Source organism: Pavona decussata, unplaced genomic scaffold (assembly GCF_977016875.1).
Source record: "Pavona decussata unplaced genomic scaffold, jaPavDecu1.1 SCAFFOLD_207, whole genome shotgun sequence".
Taxonomy (NCBI): domain Eukaryota; kingdom Metazoa; phylum Cnidaria; class Anthozoa; order Scleractinia; family Agariciidae; genus Pavona; species Pavona decussata.
This window is the reverse complement of record NW_028145612.1, coordinates 3,192,018-3,215,335: the sequence shown is the minus strand read 5'-3', so window position 1 is coordinate 3,215,335 and position 23,318 is coordinate 3,192,018. Positions and strand designations below refer to the sequence as shown.

The 23,318-nt window shown below is 38.6% G+C and overlaps 1 protein-coding gene across 1 annotated transcript in view; it reads left to right on the top strand.

Annotated features, from left to right (window-relative positions):
• The first annotated feature begins 238 nt into the window (after window positions 1–238).
• LOC146460930 (uncharacterized) overlaps window positions 239–23,318 on the top strand; it is a 44,875-nt gene continuing 21,795 nt past the window's right edge. The window contains exons 1-10 of the mRNA XM_085087742.1: window positions 239–411; window positions 523–628; window positions 734–767; window positions 2,591–2,962; window positions 4,826–4,993; window positions 7,392–7,472; window positions 7,569–7,663; window positions 16,966–17,167; window positions 18,719–18,841; window positions 22,944–23,011. Of these exons, the coding sequence (XP_084943868.1) occupies window positions 584–628; window positions 734–767; window positions 2,591–2,962; window positions 4,826–4,993; window positions 7,392–7,472; window positions 7,569–7,663; window positions 16,966–17,167; window positions 18,719–18,841; window positions 22,944–23,011 (1,188 nt within the window). The 5' untranslated portion in view covers window positions 239–411; window positions 523–583. The remainder of the gene's footprint in view (window positions 412–522; window positions 629–733; window positions 768–2,590; window positions 2,963–4,825; window positions 4,994–7,391; window positions 7,473–7,568; window positions 7,664–16,965; window positions 17,168–18,718; window positions 18,842–22,943; window positions 23,012–23,318) is intronic.

Below are 23,318 nucleotides of genomic sequence, written 5' to 3'. Positions count from 1 at the left end.
GAAAATGGGACTAGCGCCAATGTTTATTTTGTGAAAGAGGAAATTTGCATTTGCAAGCAGCCTTCTCGATTAGGAGAGATTTCTGTGAAAATAGTCCGCTCTGCAGTTTTGTCAGTCGACAGTTAAAAGGTAAACACATCCGACAGACAACTTGCTGTTACAGCCAATGAAAAGCTAACTTTTACTAATAACAACGTACGTCATAGGTACCGACTACTTATTACGCTTTACAAAGGCCGTTAAAATAATTATAACACGGTCGAAATTTTCAAACCTCCTTATTTTAACGCCGGCGGTGGTTTCTATGCTCGTCTAGAGCTTTTCTCAGTGTCGGGAATATTTTTCTTGGACAGTTTTATGTTTCCGTATTTAAATTTTGTCATTTGAAATTTACCAAACAATATTAGGCAGGTGATGTATGTTTGCCTTGTGCCCTCTAAAATGCTCGGTGGTAAAATTATTATATTTGCTAATGGGCAAGCGCTAACTATTAATTTAACACCTTGGTTTTGAATATTGTAGCCAAGAGTCTCTACGATTTCGTCTGTCTACGAGATTGCAGGGCACTCAAACGAAGTTGGAAATGATGTTACTGTTTCCGGCAATCTTTTACCTCTTCTTAATCCAGGTTTGCGTTTTTCCTGAAAATCGCTTTGAATTTTGGTGTTTTTGTTAGAAAGGAGTGTTAATTACAATGACAGTCTGTAAGTCACGTATTGTTTTTCCCTTACAGGATTTCTTTCATGGTGCTAAAGCAGCCTTCAACTGTGCGTATTCCTACTTTGTATCTCTTTAGAATAACCCAGTTGAATACACTGTAGTGTCGTTTGATCTAAAGCCTCTTTCTTGATACACTCATTCTATGCTTCGCTAGCTTAGGCGATTTTCAGTGTTTAAAGCTACAGTTTCGGCTTATTCAAGCTATAAATACTTACAAATAAACGCATTGTCCTTCTTTTCGCCGCCTTAAAGTGTATTTGTACAATGAAAGCAAGTTAAACCCACCAAGAAACATCAAAAGCTCTGTAGCTAGAAACTTATATTATTTTTAAAGAGTGTATCGGTGGTGATTATGGTAATCGTTTAACACAAACTTAACACAAAGAAAACGTTAGGGAAAAGATTTTCCACAAGAATAGTCTAAAATTCCCTGTTAAAGCAAATAATTCGTAACTTTTTCCCCTTATTTTCAAAAAGAGCTGTATAGCATCTTTGTCTTGATAACAGGTGGCGTAACCTGTCAAAACATTCATGAGACCTCCCTACCCTTCCTCCCACAGTCGAGATTATTTATCACCACAAAAATGAATGGAAAGAAAAATAGCTATAAGCAATGAGAAGAACTTCAACTCGTTGTGCTGGTCGGCTTTAATCGCTTTTCTGACTCGGGAAATAAATCTACATAAACACATGCTATAATTAGCGCTGAGCCCTTCACCACATGCAGAGTTTTAGAGTAAAATTATGATATATTCATGCATAGACAAAAACATAGGATTGTAATTTTTGGTCACTTTCTGTTTTGTCTGTTGGGATATCATGGCCGATATTGTGTAAGGGCCTCCACAGACCAGGAAAGATATTATCGACAAGAAAAAGCTATCGACTAGACAACAAATCTCACCTGTAAATTAAGTTATCGATAACAACCGAGGAAATAATGTCGTCAGCAACAAAGCGGTGTTCCTTTTCAAAAAGGAAAAATACTTAAGTCGTCGATAACAAACGCAGCAGTTTCGTTCGATTCGTTTTAGTTGTCGATTGAAAATAGTTGTCAATAACGATTTGCCTCGCCTGTAGAGTCTCCCAAAGGACTCGACGGACAAGACTATTTCTTTTATTGATCGGTATTTAGTTTCCATCGAGAATCGCAATTTTAGAATATCACAATGTTTGAAAAGTTTGCTCGTGTGAGGACTTGCAAACTCCGACGTGATGAATTTCTCTCAAGCAGCAAGTCCAGGGAATGACTGACTACATTAAATTTTCAGGTATAAAATTATATCATAGCCTCAGAACCTGGATATATCTTAAGTACTGTTTCTTAAACGTATAAGCTATTGTTCTTCCACCAATAGCTCTTTGTCAAGGAACGATGCTTAGGATACGTCTTAACTTACGAGGGCTTCTTGTATTCGAATCTGGTGCTACTTTTGATCCCATCGAATTGAGACTGTTCCAGATTAAGATTTAATTTCTCTGTTGTACAAAAAACGAATAAGGACTTAAATATAAAACGTCGCAATGCAAGAATCTAGATATGTCGGGTACGATACAGTAATACGGAATGACTACAAACTTTTCAAAAACATCAAAATCTAGGAATTTATGCAATACATTGCTCAAAATTATGCATGTGCTTAAAACCAGTTGCATCATCGGTAACCTAAACTACACGTGAACGTATCTAGCTGGTTAAAATCCAGCCTTTTATTTCCACATTGTTCTCAAATTGGAGACAAAACAGTTGATTAAGGACACGTTTCTTATTGTACTTAACAAACAAATGCGAGGCCTATTTTATATTTCCTTATCAAATTTTATACTTCTGTGATAATTTAAATCGACAGCAATTTCACTCCTCTCTTAGCTGGTGCACTCATACTAAACAGTGGTCACGTACTTGAGATCAACACGACTGCTCCATCTATTGTGAACACCAGTGGTGCTGCTTGCGCTTTCAACGCATCACTTCAAATCAGAAGCTCCTCACATGGTGACCATCTTGTTGCCAGTATAACGTTCAGTGGTGACATTGAGTTCAGAAGTGGTTCAAGAGTTAAAGTATTCGGAAAATATGCTCTGAGTCTAACCAGTCAGAATGGGAGCATTTGGATAGAAACAGATATTAACATGACCTGTGGCGAGGAGGTGCTGAATACAACATGTCTTGGTGGGTTCACACAGTCATCATCACCGCAGTCAGTCGGATCTACGCGTGACAAAACATCATTATTTGAAGGTGAGAAGGTTTTCTTTTTTGTGATGATCTCTTTAAGGTTTTATATTCCTTTTGAAGGTTAAAAACTGATTGTCATGCATGAGATCGATAACCGTGGTTTTTGCTAATCCTTGTATTGGAAGTAAACATGCTAAAATGTAGTTATTGGTATTGAAGAAGTCAAATCGACAATTGTTTTCCACATCCAAACTTACACTTGCACAAATCTTTAAAATAACGGAAATGTTAAATTAACTAGCGTTTCTAGTATAACAATATTTTTGTGTTTCCGTCAACTAATAACCCGACACCGATCTATAATTTTCAAATTTTGCCGAAATCCATGCCTTTAACAATTTACTGCATGATATTATAAAGGAAGATACAGGGAGATGTCAGGTTCAGGCATATCGGCTCCTCGAGATGTAAAGAATCGACCATAAGAGGACACAAAAATCAATCTTTTTTTCTGTGTCCTCTTATGGTCGATTCTTTACATCTCCCTGTATTTTCCTTTATAATATCATGCAGTGACATAGGTTGGTTGGTTAGAGGCTCCTTCATGGGCGAGACATTTCTTGCGATTAATGTGACTGCGTGATGCAGTTAGGCCTTAATGTGTTGCTTGCGATGGACTGCGTGACTGGGTGATGCGGTTTGTAAGTCCAACCCACAAAAATGACCCTTGCTCGCCAACGAGTCCTCAGTAGCTCAGAGGTTAGAGCATACGGAGGGTCGGGGGTTCGAATCCCATCTGGGGCTCACATTTTTTCTGTGTCCTCTTATGGTCGATTCTTTACATCTCCCTGTATTTTCCTTTAATATTTTACTTTTCAAACAGATACACTCACAACATAAATCATGTGTGCTAAAGGGAAAAGCGGTAGATATCGTGTTTATTAATATGATAATTATAATCACATTCCTTTATATACTTTATATACAAAAGAATACTGAGAGTCGTAACACTGAATATTGCTAATCATAATCCGTCCTTCTACAGGAACTATGACAGCTTCTTTGCATCAAATTGCATATTCCACTTCATGATTACCTGTCTTTCACGTATGAAAGGTTTTTTGTTAAGGATATAGTATCAGTGAAGGCTATATTTCGGTGGATTTACTGTACTGTTTGGGAATGCATGGAGAGAAAATCGTGTATTAAGTATTTTGTTTCTTGTTCCTGTAGCGCCTGTAGCCGTCAAGCCCGGTTATTTTCGTATTTGGTATCAACCTCGAGACCCAGGAACGAGGTTGATTGATATTTGTTTTAAGCGACAAACACACATAACAATAAACATCGTCTTAGGCGTCCTTCGAGAAGGGGACTGTCAGAAGGGTCTTGAGAAATTGATCAGCAAGTTGTTGTCGATTATCAGAATTACATTTTACGTACTTCCTAAATTTTAGTAACAAGGTAATATCGTATATAAATAACATAATCTTATAGAGGGTTTGGTTGGGTTTGCAATTCCGAAATTTTTTTTTCATTTACTGATGGCGTGGGTATTGCTTTTGATTGTGACACAGTTATTATATTATAATTTCTTATTACCTAATTATTAGCGATCCATGCAGTTCTTTTTCTTTTTTCACCTTTGAGGTCAACATGCGAGTCAAGTAAAGAAGGAAAACAACTTTTAGAGCAAACAGGCTCGGTCAAACTAATGATGATGATGATAACAAGGATTATTATTAAACGTAGAAAATTATAAGGGAAAGGTTACTTAGCGTATGCAAACGGCTGGATAAAAAGCCAGCAGTCCAGAAGAAACAATTCTGGACTGCACGATTAAACTAATGTGGACCATGTACGCCAGAAAGTCATAAATGGCATTATTGTGTTTAGCAAAGTCATTTGAGATGATCTCTTCCTACACAGGTCTTGGTCCCGGAGGTCTAACGATAAAGGAGAAAAAAACTGTTCTGCAAAAGTGTATAGTTGGTTCGAGCCATGGAGGACATGCTGGATCTTCTGAGAGTAATAATTTAAAGACGGGTCAACCATACGATAAGGAAAACCTAACATCACTACTGGGTGGAAGCGGAGGCGAGTTAATGCTCTTCTTGTCATTTGCGTGTTTCTCGTTCGAGTTAGTATCTTGTATGTGATCCAACACCTACAGGCAGCTTACTAAACGACGTAAATAGTGACATGAACAGTGAGAGAAAGCGATACTAATTAAATCAATCAAATAAATGTCCCTGGTAGCCGGCAGTTTAAAAGGGGACTAAAGTTTTCATCTCATAGGCTGGAGAATGTCAATCCCTTCGGAAGTTTGTCAAGCAAGCAAGCCACTAGTCTAGATGTCTTAATGGCCCTCTGAATAACGCACACCATCCCCTCCCAAAAAAATAACAAATTAATAAAAATATGATGGCACTTTTGAAAGTTGCACCGAGGGTTTTTTTAGAGGGTCTTAAAATTGACGTATATTTCCATGCATAAAAACGAGGCTTCACCAGTTAATTGGAAAAGGCCTAAGAAAATATACTGAAGTTTCAATTCGCCACCGTTTTTACAACAACTCCAGTGAGCCTCATGCGGCGATTGCACACATGCTTCAGCTGTAGGTACACAGTAAATGATCAAAGGTCGTGACCGTGCCCCATTTAAGTTCCCCGAACTTGCTTTCACGTGCTGCTATATCTGCTATATCTTTTCAACGGCATGGCTTTTAACATCGCTGACCTTGACATCCTGAACCAAGGGTTATCTTCGGGTTATCTAGCCTAAGTAGAACGGAATTCAACTTATCCATCTTAGCAAAGTCCATGTCGACCTTGTCAGAAGCGCCATTTGCAGACATTTTGGTTAGTTTCCTCATCTGAGACCTCGTGCGAGCACTCATTCTCTTTCAAGACGTACATATACTGAATTTAAGACCTACAAATACTTTTCTTGAGCAACGCCATTCATACAACCCTCGTAGAGGCTTGCTTCCTTGCCACAACTTAACCTGTCACGTGACCGGTTTAACTATGGTTAAGTAAATAATAATGACAAGAACAATAAGCAATGCAGCGAATAGATCGTATTGGCACGGATCAGGTTTAATCATGTAATATAAAATGACTAAACCAAGCCTAGATCTTAACGTCGTTTTCATGGCAACTTAGTAATGTGACCTCCTCTTCAGAACCCCAAGAAGAGTCTAAGACATTAAAACGTAATCTAAGTTAGCATATAGCACACAAGTAAATAGTGCCTTTCGCGCTCGCTGATTGGCTAGCTAGGACGTGATTAGCCAAGTACTATTCACCTCCGAGCAGCCAAAGAGAAACAAGATGGCTTCCCGTTTCACCAGAGTCACTAAAGAGGAATTTATTAGATAAATGAGGCAACAAAGTTTAGTTTGACGGCATTAAATCTTAAGTTATTTTATCGTTCCAACCTCATATTCTAAGGCGAAAAATGAAACTACAATGCCTTGTTTACGAAAACTGCCGAGCACTATAATTACAATGTAAACAATGAAATATCTAATATTTTGCAGGATAGTTTCAAAATCAAGACGAATTTCATATAAGAATTGAAGAAATGACACCTTAGCAACTAAATAAGTACCTCAAAAAGTTTTAATTGTTCGCAAGCAAGCGAGACAGAACTTTCTAATACAAGAGAAATCGCTTATCGCACGGCGCGCGAGATTTTAAAATTTCCCACCATTTGTCGGTATACTGTCAAAAATAAAGGAATTTTTTGGGCCCACTAGTTATTCAGCTTGTGTGGTGTATACTAAAACAATTATTCACCTCAGTGTCGGTGAATAGTGGTGTATATTTACCTCGCCGCTTCGCGGCTCGATAAATATCCACCACTATTCACCCTCCACTTCGGTAAATAATTAATTGTTAATTATTTTGGTGTGATTCCACTCACATGGTAAATAGAGCCAATTAACTGCCGTAGCGTCGTTTCCATACTGAGGAATATAAAACGCCCAACAAAGATTTTTAGTGCAAGTTGCAAAAGTGCCACCACTTTTTTTTTTTACTTTCTTTTAGGGTAGACTAGTGGCTTGCTTGCTTCACAAAAATTCCACAGGACTTTATGTTCTGACATATATTCCCGGACTATTAACTCGACTGACCAGAGTTCGAGTTCTTTTCTTTTTGGCGAACTTTTGTGTCAACTGCCACAATCATTAGAATCACTGGTCTGGTAACAACTCCTAGGTACAATCGTTTCTCTACAATTCACGGAATATAAGGTCATTTCACATCTACTGCAAATACAAAGCACTTATTTTAACATTCTGAGTTCGGTATTTCTTTTTTCATACATTAAACTAATAAGATTTTTTTAAAAATCAATAAATAAATATCAATAAATGTTTATTAATAGTCGTTTTACTAACTTCTATTTATCGTTTTGCGACTATTATCTAAATGCTGAAAAATTAGTCGGTGACTTTTCCATCAATTTTGATCTCATTTAACCTTAGGTTCTTGTGTCGGGGTTTCCGGATTTGTTGCTGGTGGAGGAGCGATAGAATTTGTTGCAGAGAACGGATGCATCACCATAAGTATATATTCATGTTTGAAGGGTTTTTTTTAAACAGTCCTTTAGGTTGATTTGAAAATTATTTTCATCGACTTTGTATTGTTCAATTAATCTTCAGATGCGCCCATTAGAGCATCAGCTCAGATTGACAAGGATAGTTCAAAAGAATGTTCTGGTGGATCAGGCGGACTCATTCGAATCAAAGCTAAAAAGGTAAGTTCGAAACGTTTGTGGTTTAGGTTGAAATACATTAAAAATCTGTCTTAGAACCTTGTGAATAAGACCTGTAAAAGTGCCTAGTTCTGGGCCCAGTTGTTCAAAGCCTGACTAAGCTAATTCTGGGTTAACATGAACTTTGATTGGAGTTTTGAATTTTAGTTTGAAGAGTCTTAAAAGACTCTTCAAAAAGATTTTTTGTCCCTCAAATTTGACGCACACTATTCTTTACCCTTAGCTTAAAATAAGCCCTTAAAACATTTTTAGTGAGGGAAATAAAAACCTCGGTTAACTTTTAGTGCCTCTTCGTATGAGGCCGGAAACCGGACTGGCCCGGTAGGCGGGACGAATTTTGTTCATATGGGAAATTTAATCCCGGTTAGCGAGATGAAAAATGTCCAAAAGGCCCCCAAAATACCCGTGGAACCGCGTTCCGACTAGTCAGCGACCTTACAAGCCATGTGCAGTTGAAAATGTTTCGTCACGGACAGTCTCGGTATCCGGGCTGGAGTGTTCATATTGGAAAAATTTCCAGCTCAGTTACCGAGATCTCGGTCGCAAAAACCGAGATCTCGGTAACCGGGTCAGCCCGCCTTCTCATATGAACATCGAAATTTTTGTAAAGAAAAGAGTGGCGAGGCGAGATCTCGGAAACCGAGACAGCACCGCGGTCGACCAGGCTCATATGAAGAGGCCCTTAATCATGGATTAGCGTTCAGCGACCTTCGAACAACCGGGTCCTGATGTGCCTGTGATGTTGTCGCAGACACTGCTTGGGATGCTATGTAGTATGTAAGAACTTACGCCAAATCATAAAGTCCGCTAGGTCATTACTACAAGCATACCTGCAAAGTTGACTTGACTTCAACTTTGCAGGTAAGCGTGGGGTTCTTACGACATACTGGCTTTAAAATGTTTCAATATAAACATCGTTTGCAATATATCTCCGTCAATTGCCGGCGACGATATCGCAGTCCTATTTCAGTATATTATAAAACATAGTGGTACTTTCTAGTATTTTCTAGCAGAAGCCAGTCATGGCCCGGGGCCAGATTATTGGACTACATATTAACTTAGAAAAGCTTCGTCAATATCTAGTTGGCCCTAGATTATTACCGCTCACTTAACAAGTTCTAGCTCAACCTCACATACACGTCGGCGATTGTTCTAGCGGAATGTCAGCGATAAATACATTCAGTACTGAACAAGCATTCGGCCAGAATTCGTTACATTCCAACACGGCTCTCTGACAAAGAGGAACAAACATTAGAGAAAAAAAAAAAAACGCATTTTCTATCGAAATAAGAAACATTTTGTCTGCTTTTGACTTCGAGTACGGACCGCAACAGTTTTTTTTTCGCATAGAAGAAATGTTTTAATTTCTTTCATTCTACACCAGCTCTTCAAACTCCGATCAAATTTTATTTTTTCGTTGGTTTCCAAGCGACGGCTTTTGCCATAGTCTGATCCAGGCCCTAGAAAAGGAAAGGATAAAGGATAATCGCGCGCGCTCCACGCTTTCCCCGTTCAACGTACGCGACTGATTCCCCTTTTTCCTCTCCCTATCTAGCGCCTGCCTCGCAGGCTAATGTTACTATAGCAACGGTAATTCAAAGTCCTTCATTTGAATGACCTCGATTGTCTCGATATCTATTTAAACACTTTACAACGAAACTTTCGGGATACAAACTACTCACCTAGACCATTTCTGGGCGACCTTAAGAGCGTTTTCAATTGTGATTGTTTTGAATGGACTCTGTACCTGTTAAACTTCATCTGCACTAAAGACATCTTGACTTGACATCACGAAAATGTTGAAGAAGAACTATAAAAAGGCCTTGTAGAGTATACTGGAGTGGAGTAAAGTAGACTGTACTAAAGAAGCTGGGGGAACATTTCGCCAAAGGTTTGGTAACGTCGTTAGCTCACGCGCTTTAGATCCCTTTAGATGCATTCTCAAACTGGCTAACTACGTCGATGTTGTTACCAAATTAACTGAAATGTGATGTAAGCGCGGAATAAAGGACACAACAAAGTGTGCCGATTCTTCGTTGGAGCTGCTGAATTGTTTGTCGGCGTGCACATAAAAGAAGTAAAGAAATTTTTGTCTCCTGTGCACTACAACCATAAAGTACTATAAACTAAATTCGATTTTGAGATGGCAATACGACTTTATATTGACGGCTAGTTGGGAGAAAATATATTCCTATATATTCCTAGTCGTATTGCCGTCTCAAAATCGAATTTAGTTTTTTATCGCGATACTGACATTTTGTTGGAGAGAGTAAACGGATAAAGTACAAATCGTGCGCTGATTGAAAGAGAAATTCTTAGAAAACTTTGAATGCAGAGGTCCACACAACGCAGGAATTAAACTTGTTGGTAATTTTGCCGGATCTCTCTTGTGAAAGACCTCGTGTCAGGCGTCACTTGAACGTGAAAATACAAAACTGAATGCAAGGCTGGCACTACGACAAAGGGCAGATTTATTAGTGGCCAATATTTCGACTAATAGAATTAGTCTTCCTCAGGGCCAGAGCTATACTGAAGGAAAATACAATAACGGCTCCTTAAATTAAAGTTTGAAAAATATATGGAAAAACATGATTGGCTAATACATGATATGATGACAGCGTACTTGTAAATATGAGATAACGAAAATATACTAACGGCTCCTAAAATTAAAATTTGAAAAAATACATGCAAAAAAATGATTGGCTAATACATGACATGAAGACAGCTTACTTGTAAATATGAGATAACAAAAATATAGAAGTGTATAATCAAGGTTCAGCGTTCGTTTTTCCTGTTAATGCCTTCTGGAGATAACGTTTTCCCTCTATGAATTAGAAAAGCCTCGCGTGCCTTACGGCGGGAGGCATTGATGGTGGGTTGGAGTTCGAGAGGGATAAGTCGCATGTCCGCAGAAGAGTGACCTGGTAAGTTGAAGTGTGTAGGGACTGCTGCTGTGGAGTTGGCGTGATGTGGGTTGTTTGTCGCTTGTCTGTGTTCTGTGAACCTTTCATTGATCGTGCGTTTGGTTTCCCCTACATATACTGTTTTTTACATTTTTTACATTCAATCATATATGTAAGGTTAGTAGAATTACAGGTTATATGTTGTTTTATTTGTCTTGTTTCGCCGGTGTTGCTAAAAGTGTACGAAGTTCTTGCATCGTCAATGTAAGGGCAAGTGAGACATCCATGAGTGGAGTTGCAGCGGAAAGTGCCAGAGGTGAGCTTGGGTGTCGTGTTAGTGTTCTTTAGTTTTGCTCGAACCAAAAGGTCGCAAAGGTTTGGTGAACGACGGTAAGCGATGAATGGTTTATCTTTGAATATTTTTTGAAGGCGATCTGTGGAGTTGAGAATAGGTTGTTTCCTGTGAAGTATTTCTTGGATATTAGATAGTGCTGGGTTATAAGTGATCGTGAAGGGGACTGGGGTGTTGGATTTATCTTTATCATGATTATGTTCCTGTAATGTCTCACTTCTGGGTATCTGTTTGGCTCTTAAGATTTGTTCTTTCACAAAACGGTCTTTATAGCCGCGTTTTGTTAAATATGAGAGCAATTCTGCTGATCGATGTTCGAAGAATTCGTCTTTGGAGCAAATCCGACGTAAACGGAGAGCTAGGCTGTAAGGGATGGCTTTTTTTGTATGATAAGGATGACTTGAGGAGTGGAGTAAATACTGGTGTTTGTCTGTAGGCTTGCAATAGAGATCGGTTTCGATTTTTCCATTTTCGAGTTGAATATTAACGTCCAGGAAAGGAATAGAAGTTGTAGATCGTTCACTAGTGAACTTAATAGTAGGGTGGATGTTGTTGAGGTATGTGATGAAGTTGTCTAGCTTTTCTTCTCCGTGTGTCCAGACCATCAGAATGTCATCTATGTACCGGAGCCAGAGAAACGGTTGATCAGCGTAAGCCTTTAGTGCTTTTCTCTCAAATTCCCCCATAACCAGGTTTGCGTAAGCAGGTGCCATTCTGGTCCCCATGGCCGTACCGTGTTGTTGTATAAAATGTTCGTCGTTGAGGACAAAGTTGTTCATAGTCAGAATCATTCTTAGAAGGTCGCAGATAGGCACGCGAGGCTTTTCTAATTCATAGAGGGAAAACGTTATCTCCAGAAGGCATTAACAGGAAAAACGAACGCTGAACCTTGATTATACACTTCTATATTTTTGTTATCTCATATTTACAAATACGCTGTCTTCATGTCATGTATTAGCCAATCATTTTTTTGCATGTATTTTTTCAAATTTTAATTTTAGGAGCCGTTAGTATATTTTCGTTATCCCCTATTTACAAGTACGCTGTCATCATATCATGTATTAGCCAATCATGTTTTTCCATATATTTTTCAAACTTTAATTTAAGGAGCCGTTATTATATTTTCCTTCAGTATAGCTCTGGCCCTGAGGAAGACTAATTCTATTAGTCGAAATATTGGCCACTAATAAATCTGCCCTTTGCCGTAGTGCCAGAAATTCTTACTTCAGTTAAACTATAGCCATGGTAATATCCGTGCGCGAATTTTTTTCTCGGGGTGGGTTATTTGAATTTTTGGCTTTATATTTACGTCAAAACAAAGAAAATGCAAAAATTTACAGTACATAAAGCACCTGCCATTAATGAAATAGACGAGCTAGTAGGTTTGAACATTTTACCAGCAAATTTTATTGAAAATTTGTTCTCGCCGAGATATAAAAAACAACATGAAAACAGTGATGAACATTGATGTACCTCAAAACCAGAAGCAAGAATAAAAAGAGCAACCATACTAGTACTCAAAAACGAAAACAGAGAATTTTTATCCTAGCTTAGATGCCGTGGAGATTTAGAAATTTGAAAGAGACCAAGCGGCGAAGAATACTGTAAAAATTACCGAGTCTGCCGTTAGGTGCTTCGACAAGAAGATCAAATTGACAGACCTGAGCCTTGAAAGAGAACGCAGCAGAGCTCTTGGAGCAATTTTTTCTAGAGCCAGAAGAGACATCAGTAAAGAAACAGATCATTTTGCTTTGAAAATGCCATGATTTATTGGAATTTAAGCTCATTGTTATTTACCGTGGCCGCTTTCACACTCAAGAAAGTCTTTTAAGTAAATTTCTTTTCATCGAATTTTCGCTTACCTTTAAGAAAAAAGTTGTATCCGCTGTATCATGGTACATGGCTTTGTAAACTCAAATGAAAAGAAATAAACAACACCATCCAACGTCGCATGTTCATTCACAGAAGTAAAATTTTGATCTGTGCGCGCCGAACCCATTTAAGTGCCGTGCTGTCATGCTTACATGACAGTTTTTGAGCCAATCAGAAACCGTCATTTTGAGACGACAACATCGCAAAATAACATCGTCTCAGCGCAATGGGAAGATCCCCAAGGATCGCGATAAAGGATGATAAGATCTGTATCCGTCAGCGCTTTCCTTCAAAGTGTATACAGCTGGTTCTCTTTCCTCATTCCTAAAGCGTAGGGGAGGGGGAGGGGAGGGAGAGGGAGGAGAATAACCCTGAGGACAACTGATACCAGCAGAGGCGCTTATTTCAATGTTTTTGTCATGGGAGGTGCTTCTTATCTAATAGGAGGCACTTATTCAAGATTTGAGGTATACGAGTTTCTAGAATCTTTTTAAGGCTAACTTATGTACGCAACTTAGGTGACTCACAACAGTTTCCAACCCTTTCCATCAATTATACTTGGATGGTTCAATACTACCACCCTTCATCAGTTGATACAACAATAATGGCTTTAAAAACATGCCTAATCTCGATATAATAAGTTACCATAGCAACAGTTTAACCTGCTAAAAGCACCACTATTTTTAACTTTAAGCGGTTATAACTGAAAAACGAGCTCGGTGACGAGCTGTGATAAGCATCTTCATGTACAAATCTTTGCAGAGTTTTAAAAAAAGTTGTTCGGAGGAGTACCCAGCTACCTTAAATGCTCCCCCCCTCGTTTCGTTCGCTTTTACTCAGCTCTCTCCCTTGAGGGCATAATACTACACTCGCTCGGACTGCCAGCAGTCTAAACTCTCTCAGGCATTTATAATTTTTTCTCAGGTAATATTTTGACTCGAAGTCGTAAACGGCGCAAAAATACTGTTGTATTAGAAGGCACCGTCGTAAAACGTGTCTTACGTACCGGATTTAAGAAGCTAAATTCGATAAATCTATCTGATTAGAAGGTTTAGTGTTTAGTTTTGCGGCATATTTCTAGTTGTCACCCTGAATTTTGCTGCCTTATGTGCCAAACCGGCATGACGGGCAGTGAGTAAGGGAGTACAGTTATTATTTTGTTACCATGTCAATCACCTGTACGTTTACTGTTATGGTATAACGCCTTATTGTGTAGCCAAACTGAAGTTGCAATTGTAAATAGTTGAACAAACCTTTAACGGAACAGCCTAGAATATCATAAATTGCAACAGGATTAGGAGGATAGAATAAGTAGACGGGAGTTTAAATCATGTGTTTAGCCTACTAGCAAAGTTGTACATGTATACTCAAAGTTATTTAGTTGACACGGAAAATCTGACAAAATATATAATCAGAACATATAGTATCACGCTACTTTCTGTGTAATGTGGTGTACTGTGTATCCCTGGGCAGAAGTTCTTTACTGTGAATCCCTAGAAGTTCTGACAAATTGCCTTCTATATAGGTTTGTAATCATATTTTCGTTACGTCTTGAAATTATTTGACTTACATGATTACTAATTTTTTGTTTGACGAGAACGAGTCAGCTTAACCTGCGATCAGGCTTTTTTTTTCGGGGAAGCGCGAAAGTGTGGCAACACGAGTGTTGGCGGTCGGGAGAAGGAAGAGAAAAAAAAAAAGAACGCCTGATACAATTACTGCACGAGTCGTCTGCCGCCCCTTGTTTGTTTACGCGTTGTTATCCTGTGTCATGCTTTAATGCAGGCCAATCAGATTTTACCGGAAATGAATACATTTAAGAAGGCGCTAATTCTCAAAATTCTTAAAATAATTTTGAACACTCAATATTATGCTACGAACAAATCTATGATTTTAATTGCCAATTCAACAATACACAATGGCTTTCTCTTAGCCGAAAAGAGCTGAGCTCTCGAAATTAATTTTTTTTCCAAACCTTTAGACAGTCAACTTTATGTTTCATCATCTTTATAAATGCTTCAACTTCATTCCAAATGAGAGCGTGAAAAACTTCAGCTCGAACGTCGACATTATCATGCTGTATTAAACATACCAGGTTGCAACTGTGTGACACTTCATCGGCTACCAAAACCCTCGTCTGGTGAAGGTTGCCTTACCGTAACGCCTTTCTACAGGGCCCCTCAGGATAACAGCCCCGTAGCTGATCGGGCCACCCTGTCTAAATAAAGTTCACTTACTTACTTACTTCTCCATCGATCACTCAGCGGTTGTTCAGCATTACCGTCAACAATGTCGACGTTCCCTTCTCAGTCGTGAGTTGCTTAAGGTCCCTAATTTCTCTGTCGACCTCGACGGATTCCCCAATTGTGGCAGCAGTGATTCCACAATTCTTCTTTTTAATATTTTCGACTTGTTGTTTTCGTATGTACTCCAGGCGACTCACTACAACAACATGTTTTGTAACCACTAGAAAAATGCATTTTTTCATCCTGACTTTTGGAATCAACTGACATATGACACTCTTGCCAAATCCCGTTGCAAGTACGCCTAAAACATCTTCTAAGCAAACAATCGTTTAGATGTATTCTGTCTGTGGAAGTGGAAGCTATTGGAAGCTGATAGCTTTCAGCATTTTAAATCTAAGCTCAAAATGTATTTAAATATTTGACTCTAAAGATCTTGATTTATGTATACTTATTTTTGTATTTCTTTTTATTGAGGGAGTTTTCGCATAGGGCTAACCTCCAAACTTCCTTTTCTAGAAGTACTTTTCTTCTTAGTTTGTATAAATAGTCTGCTTCTGGAATAAATAAAGTATGTATGTATGTATTTATGTATGTATGTATGTATGTATGTATGTATGTATGTATGTATGTATGTATGTATGTATGTATGTATGTATGTATGTAAGTGGATGAAGTCTTCAAGAGACGAAGTAAGAGCAGCGAAAAATTCGCTGTTCGCATTTCCCTCGACGGCGGCCATAATTTTTAAATTACACCGGAAGTCAAACATGCAATCATGTAACGCGTCCGTGTCTCAAAGGATCTTTTGTTTTTCAACCAATTAGACAAAAGTCTAGATTCTAAACTGGTGGCAGATGACTCCCGCAGTAATTGTATCAGGCGTTCTTTTTTTCTTCCTTCTCCCGACCGCCGACTCTTGCGCTGCCACACTTTCGCGCTCCCCCCACAAAAAAGAACGCCTGAACGCAGGTTAGTGTCAACTCTAAAACATTTGCTACACAACATTTTAAAATTTTACTTTTTCCTTACACTCCGCGCTTAACCACCATGAGGACCAATTTTGTGACGTGACAATTTTTAACGACCAAAGGGTTTTTGATGGTAAGCCCATGCCTCGCGTTGAGATCTCACAACTATGCGTAAATGAGAATGACTGGATGAATCAGACACCGGCGTGTTGCTCACCTTATTTGTGTGAAAGAAAAAGGCGGAAGACGTGGTAAATACTATGATCAACGGACTGAGGAAAGTGTGCGATGTGCTTGGGTTCGAAAAGCTACATGCACATCGAGAGAATGCTGTTGATTTATTTTAGAGTTGAAAAGTGATGCTTTGTAAATCTTCCTCCTGTATTTGGAAAGTATGTCATGTCCCAGGCTTCATAATTTTTTTGAAAAAAACATGGTGAACTCAAACGTTGTTTCACTGCTAGTAAATCTTAATGAACGTCTGGTCCACCCACTTAACCTCGATTCGGTTTAGCGCAATATCACTTGGCAATGCCAGAGTCTTACATAAAAAACCATTGGAGGGGTTATTAATCATAGTGAAAAACGGATTTGAGTTAGTCAATGCCTTCGTTATGTCTACCTCGCATTTGCTTATTAATTTGTTCTTTCAACCAATTTAGCCTTTTGAAAAATTTGCAGCGGGCTTCCTTTGCTTTGGAACATTTCAGATTAGAGCCCTGTGCGACGGGAATAAAAAGTCTGTGTATTTTGAATGTCATCGTTGCATTTGTTTAGCGACTGACTGTGGATTTGATTAAAATAACCAATGAAAAAAGCACTTTTGCTCATTTCGTTTGGCTTAGTTTAAGTGCGTGATAGCCTTTGCAACCTCTACGAGTGAATACAGTTAAACATTGAAAAAATGAACATTATAAATTCTTAACTATTTTTCTTCGGAAAGGTGGATATACAGAGAAACGGAAGGCTTGCTGTTAACGGAGGAAATGCTCATGGTTCTCGCTACTATTTGGGCGGTGGAGCGGGCGGGATCATACAGATAATATCACCTGAGGGTAGTCTTGCAGCTAAAACTTCATTCCTTGGACATGGACAATCCATTAAGTGTCCCTTTGATGCAGAAGGTGGCTACATGTATTTGCCAGGTAATGTACAATAGTGATAATTACGTATTGTCTTGTTGCACTGTCGTATGAAAAAGCTTGCATAAGGACAGCGCCTCTACTGACAAACTCGAACTTTCTTAATCTCGTCATGTATGCTCGATGGACCTACGGTTTCGTTTTTAGCGCTGGTTACTTTTTCCGACGGCAATGATAAGAGGGTCATCGTGGCGGGAGCAGGTCATCATATTTACTGTACGTGCTGGTGAAAGTAGCAGACAATTTTAATAAACCCCTGCTCATGCGGCGCACGACAGTCGATGATAGTTTCAGAACTCAACATGTTCCCCCCTAACTATCAATAATAAGTGTAATTACTCAGGTGATTATTATCTCACTGGTCGAGGATTGCGTTATATCCTGCTATAATCACCTCGCGCGAGCTGATTATTTTACGTTTCAGTGAAGAGAAAAGACAGCAGTTTTTAAAAAAAACTAGTTGTTGTCAGTTCGACCACCATAAAGTTACCGCCTCACAACGAAAATTTTTCATTTGGGACAAGCTTGGACTTGTTTAGTGAAGCCAATAAAGAACTTAATTCCTACCTGAAGCAGCTTATCTCCGAGGGCAATTTGAAGGCCCGTTTACACGACAGAAAAAAATAGAACGGATCGGACAAAAAGTAGAACGGCACGGATAGTTTCTTTCGTGTAAACTATGCGTACCCCACTTTTACCTGAGCCGTTTTCTTATCCGTGCCGTTCCACGACGAGACCATAGGCGCCTATGGTCTCGTCTTGGAACGGCACGGATAAAAATTGGTTCCGTCCCCATCTATTTAGGTCTTGAGCATCGTGTAAACACATACGTACCCGTTCAACTTGAGTTGTTGCGAGCCAGCACTATTTTGTTCCCAGTCATTTGCCCTTGTGTGCATGCGTATTCGGCTTCACTTCCTTGTGACAATGGCGGACAATCAAGAAAAGGGGCAGAAGACGAAATCGAGCATAAAAGCGACCCAAAAGGACAGTTGGGCTGATGAAGAAATTGATATGTTGTTGAATATAATAAGTTCGGAAACCATCCGAAGCTCCTTAGAGGCTGCGAGGTCGCCAAGAGACAAAAACGCCATTTATCACGAGCATGAGCGCTTTAAACGAAATACACTGATCTACTGATTCATGCGGCCTCAATCATGTCCGGTCCCTAAAATGTTGTCGTGTAAACAGCCCTTGCCGTTCCACCAACATTTGGGGACCGGTGCCTCTTTTTATCGGAGCCGTTCCCTGATATTTCTCGTATAAACGGCCAAAAATCATTGGACCGGTTCTTATTTCTATCCGAGCCTCCTCCTTTTCTGTCGTGTAAACGCGCCTTTAAAGCCCCGTTAAGGCTTAGGCGAACATCATCGCGGGGAGATACTGGTGAATTTCTATTTCATCTCTGGACTATCTGTATTTGACCATCGAAATCCAATTAAATTATGTATTTTTAACAAGATATATTTTTCGGAAAAAACACTTTTGTTGTTATACAGCCGATATAAACAAATTAAAAATATAAGAAATTAACAGCCCTATATATTTCATTAGCTTTAGATGCTGAATCTGGACTATATAAAGAATTTCCTCTCAACGCCAGCAATTGGAGTCAAAGTTCTTCTTTCACAATGATGTCAACCACTTCCGCTGCAAAAACCATCCAGCCGAGCCCTAGTAAGTATAATTCATGGCAAAGTGCTTAAAAAACTAGTTACTTGAAAATAGATGCGTAAAGAGTTGCTGTTAATTGCCAACTTTTCGTTGACAATCAATTGCTTAAAAATACAATTGTCATCTTGTTTCAAGTTTGGACAATTCTATATACTTCACGTATTTACGGCTTTACAGAAGAGCTCTGTTGTCCAATTGATAACAACTTGAGGGTGGTGGTCGCCGAAATTGCACGAACTACCACAACAACAACACTTACGTAATGTAGGCATTTATTCGGGGATTTCTCCCCCCGAAAGAATAATTGTGAGTTGTTGTAAGTATTCTCAAACCTTGTCCCTAGGCAACCTCATGAATATATTAACCATTGAATTTTTACCGTCTCAAAAGCATTTACTTTTGCCACTGGAATTAAGCTAGCAACAACGGAGTTACATTTAACAGCTACTCTCTGATGACACCAGTCTTAGTTGGGTTGAAGTTTTGAACAACAAAAAAAGATACGAACTTTTTTCTTTTTCTCACCTGAATTCGACCTTCTTAAATATTTTAAATATCAATGTGATCCATCTTTCGCGGACCGTGCGAGGCGATATGTTTAAATAAACCAAATTTATAAACACTTGAACATAATTATCATGATCGAAGTCCTGCTTAATGGTTGGAATCATGATAAATTCATTTACAGAGGCAATGTGGAAAAATGAACTGGCCTCAAATATACTTAAGTACAAAGTCGCACCGTAAAAGGGAAGAGTTTCGATACCTAAAGTATGCTTTGCACGAAGACCTTGACCTTCAATTAGCTTATAACGAATATATATCAAGGAACAAGTTTGAATTTCCCTGCGTTAGCGGATACGTAGCGAAGAGTAATGCATGCATGTTGGTTGATTTAGCTTGTTTAGCTCTAGCAAACAAAAACGCGTTCTATTTCTTAACCTTTATAAAGTTCTAGTTCTACTAAATTCAAGCCATTTTCTTGTACCCTGTGAAGCCCCGTTTTACAGTGCACGTTCTCTTTTTCGCTATTTGTATAGGTAATAGCATGACCTGTAGAGGTATTTGGCAATAATATGCAAAGATTGATCAGAGATCTTCTGTTTCATGCGCGTTTCATTCGGAAATCCAAGATCAGATAAAAAATCCGGATCTTTAGGATTTTTTCATTACCAAAAGAAACGATGTATCCAAAAGTGGATCATGTCTACAAAACGAACCCACCTAATCAGAGGTTTTCCGGCGAAACATCACACAAGACCGCCGATAATTTTGCGAGTTAACTAATGTTTTTTTTTATCGAATTCTGGGCGATTACCTGACATAGCGAAAACCCGTCCTTTTTGATTGAAAAAAAAAAAAAAAAAAAAAATGACGGATGAGACGCTGCGGGAAATGAAATCTCTTATAAAAGTGAAGGGGTCCTTGTCAGAAGCCTTGAGACGAAAGTCTAAAAAAATTTTCTTTTCACAGCCAAAAAGGGACAATTCCAGCAAGTAGCTACGTTTTGTGCCCTTTTTTGTGGTTCATGAGTCAGAGCAAATTATAAAAACAATCTTGACGCTAGTCGATGTAGTCGATGTAGACCCAAAGTCCTGCCAAATCACTAATTATATCCTCTGAAAGGTGCGACAAGTACCCCCCGTCAATATTATATATATGACTTTTAAAATGTCACGATACAGTTTTTGGACGAACGTACGAAGTGATGTGTGATTTGAATCAGTTATTGGCTTTGTCAGAATCGACTCCATATTTCCACGGCAACGCAGGACCTCGAAAACTTTCCAGGTTTCATTTAGAATGGCCAATACAATCTGATAATACAATATTACACTATGGTATTATGGCAAAGAAATATACACAAATAAAAAATTCCGTTAGTATATTTGTTTTAAAATAACTCGAAAAAGAATTTCAAACCATAATGTTTGTAGGGTAAAACTAAATGGCACGAACAGTGTGATGTTACGAAATGACTTTCAGATGTTGCTAAATGTGCCCTTGCTTAGAATTTGAGCCCGTTTTAAGATCTCAGAAAAGCTCAGAAAGTTTTTCAGGCCTTTTATGATGGATGCAAAATAATAAGAACTGCCTTCCGCAAAAGTTTCACGGAAATTGGACTGATTATCGAACGCTTTTAAAGACAACGATCAAGAACACCAATAAACAAAAGGAAAAGTTTGTGTCACAAATTTTGGCTCTTCCTCGATGAAAGAACTTACCAAACACACACGGAGAGAATCGGAACCGCATTATACCATGATATATATCAGCTACGGGGTGGAATGCTGCACGCACTGATTTGACTATATTGTCGTAATTTCTCAGAAACGAGTTTTCTTTATCATTAAATATGAAATTATACCAGAAAATCAGTTTTAAAAAGGCCTGAAGAGATTTTGCAAAGGGTGTAAATTCGAAAATTAGAATATTTTAGTGCAAGCTATTCAAGAGAAATTAAACTCGTTCAGCAAAAATAGGTGAAACGTTTGTGGTGTGATTCATTAACTTCAAAGTAGTGCAGCAAAATCCGCTGATTTATCGCCTGCAGTAACATCTGCCGTTGCCACAAATTCAAGCAACAGGTCAGCTAGCATTTACGGATGACCAGCAACAGTTCGTACGTTCGAGGGATCGGGGTCTGTGTCCTAACATTTTCTGTGACTGACAAATTCAGCTAAAGAATCCAATTAGATCACATTCTAAAGACCTGAAAAAGGGCTTGAAAACAGAGAACGACATTTCAATTGTTTTCAATTGTTTTTGTTCTAGCAAAACCGGTATTTAAGTACTGGATAAGAGTACAGACTAAATTCTTTTAAATTAAATTACTGTAATAGTGAATTTATTTCAAAATTGTTGCCTCTTGCCATTAAGAAAAGGTGCTTACTATAGAAACGTTGAATGGAGAAACAAGTTACTGCCAAATTAGACTGCTTGCAGTCCGTTTCTCTCTCGAAGTTTGTGTAGTATAAATAGCAGCGAAAAATGGGACGAGGAGGATTGGTACCACCCCCCGGGAAAGCCCTCGCTCGACGGATTGATTAACACTCAACAGATCTTAACAGCGGTCTACTGCCAAATTGATAACGAATGAGAGTCAAGCCCCGGTTGCATAAAGGATCTTTATAAGGAGGCTCGCAGCAGTTTTTCTGATCTTAGGGTGGAACTTTGAAATTACAATCTCGTATGCAAGATAAACTTCGATCTCCTTCATACTACATTATCATTTCAACATATGATCAAATTTAATTTTCTCATCGGTTTCCAAGCAACAACTATTACCATAGAAACGGTAGCGCATAGCCTCTCATTTTAAACATTGTCGATTATCTCGAAATCTAGTCAGACACTTTATGACGAAACTTTACGGATTTAAACTACTCAGCTTAGAAAACTTGTGGGCGAAATCAGCAAAAAACCTGTAGGAGCGTTTTCCAGTAAATAATGAATCAATTTTTAAGTGGTGGTTTTATTTATTCCCGCATTTTTCACCAATACCTCTGGCAAAATAAAACTTGACACTTTGTCTTTTCTGTTAAAGGTCTTTCCTCATAGCAAAACATTCTAAGTGTATATTGAGCCTCATGGGTGTATCCGATTTTAAGATATTTATGTTTGAAGACAGTTCAAATAAACCGCAGATGAATGAAAAAGTTCCTACTTTGCAAAAATCGAGATATCTTTAAAACACCCCCACAGATTTTTCTCTTAAATTACAAGCGGTTAGAGTAAGAATTCTTTTCGATATTCACACAAGTTTTAGGCTCAAAAACCGAAAACGGTGTTAGATAAGAAGGCTGAATCTTGGTCAAGTTTCAGTCGTTATTCGCTTTCTCCGAACAAGAGTTTTATTTTGTTTGACCGGTCTATTTCACTACTATTCACGAGCTGTGAATATTTATGATTACGTGAAGTCGTGCAAAAGGTAAAATTTACAATGGAAGACTTGAGAAGCAAGAGCACATATTTATGCAAATTGGCGTTTTCTAGTGATTAACATGAGTTATTGATTTGTTGCTGGTTTTCAGAGGGCGATTCGAAACCGCTTTGAGTTTGAAGTTGAGGGATGATTGGTTAACCTTTTTCTCCCTTGTTTTAGCTCCTACTGCTACTCCTACGCCAGAAGAAAGGTTAAAGCTGCTGATACAAAGGGTGGAATCCATTCTAGTAAGTTCACTTTTCATACATCAGGTGTGAACGTAGCTTCAAAACATGGAAGAGAAGGGAGAACTAAACAGGTGGCCATGCTTTCACGCGCGAATTGTCAAGTCGCTTAGCTTGACGTGACCGGAAATTGCGTGGAAACAGTTCTGTTAGAACAACATTTTCACACCAAAACTCCCAAATTCTCCTTAAATTTAAGCCACCAAACTAGGTAGCTCAATCGAGTCGGCAATTAATTTGACCTTGTACAAATATTTACTGTGAATAAATACACGAAAAAAAAAAAAAAAAAAAAAAAAAAAAAAAAAAA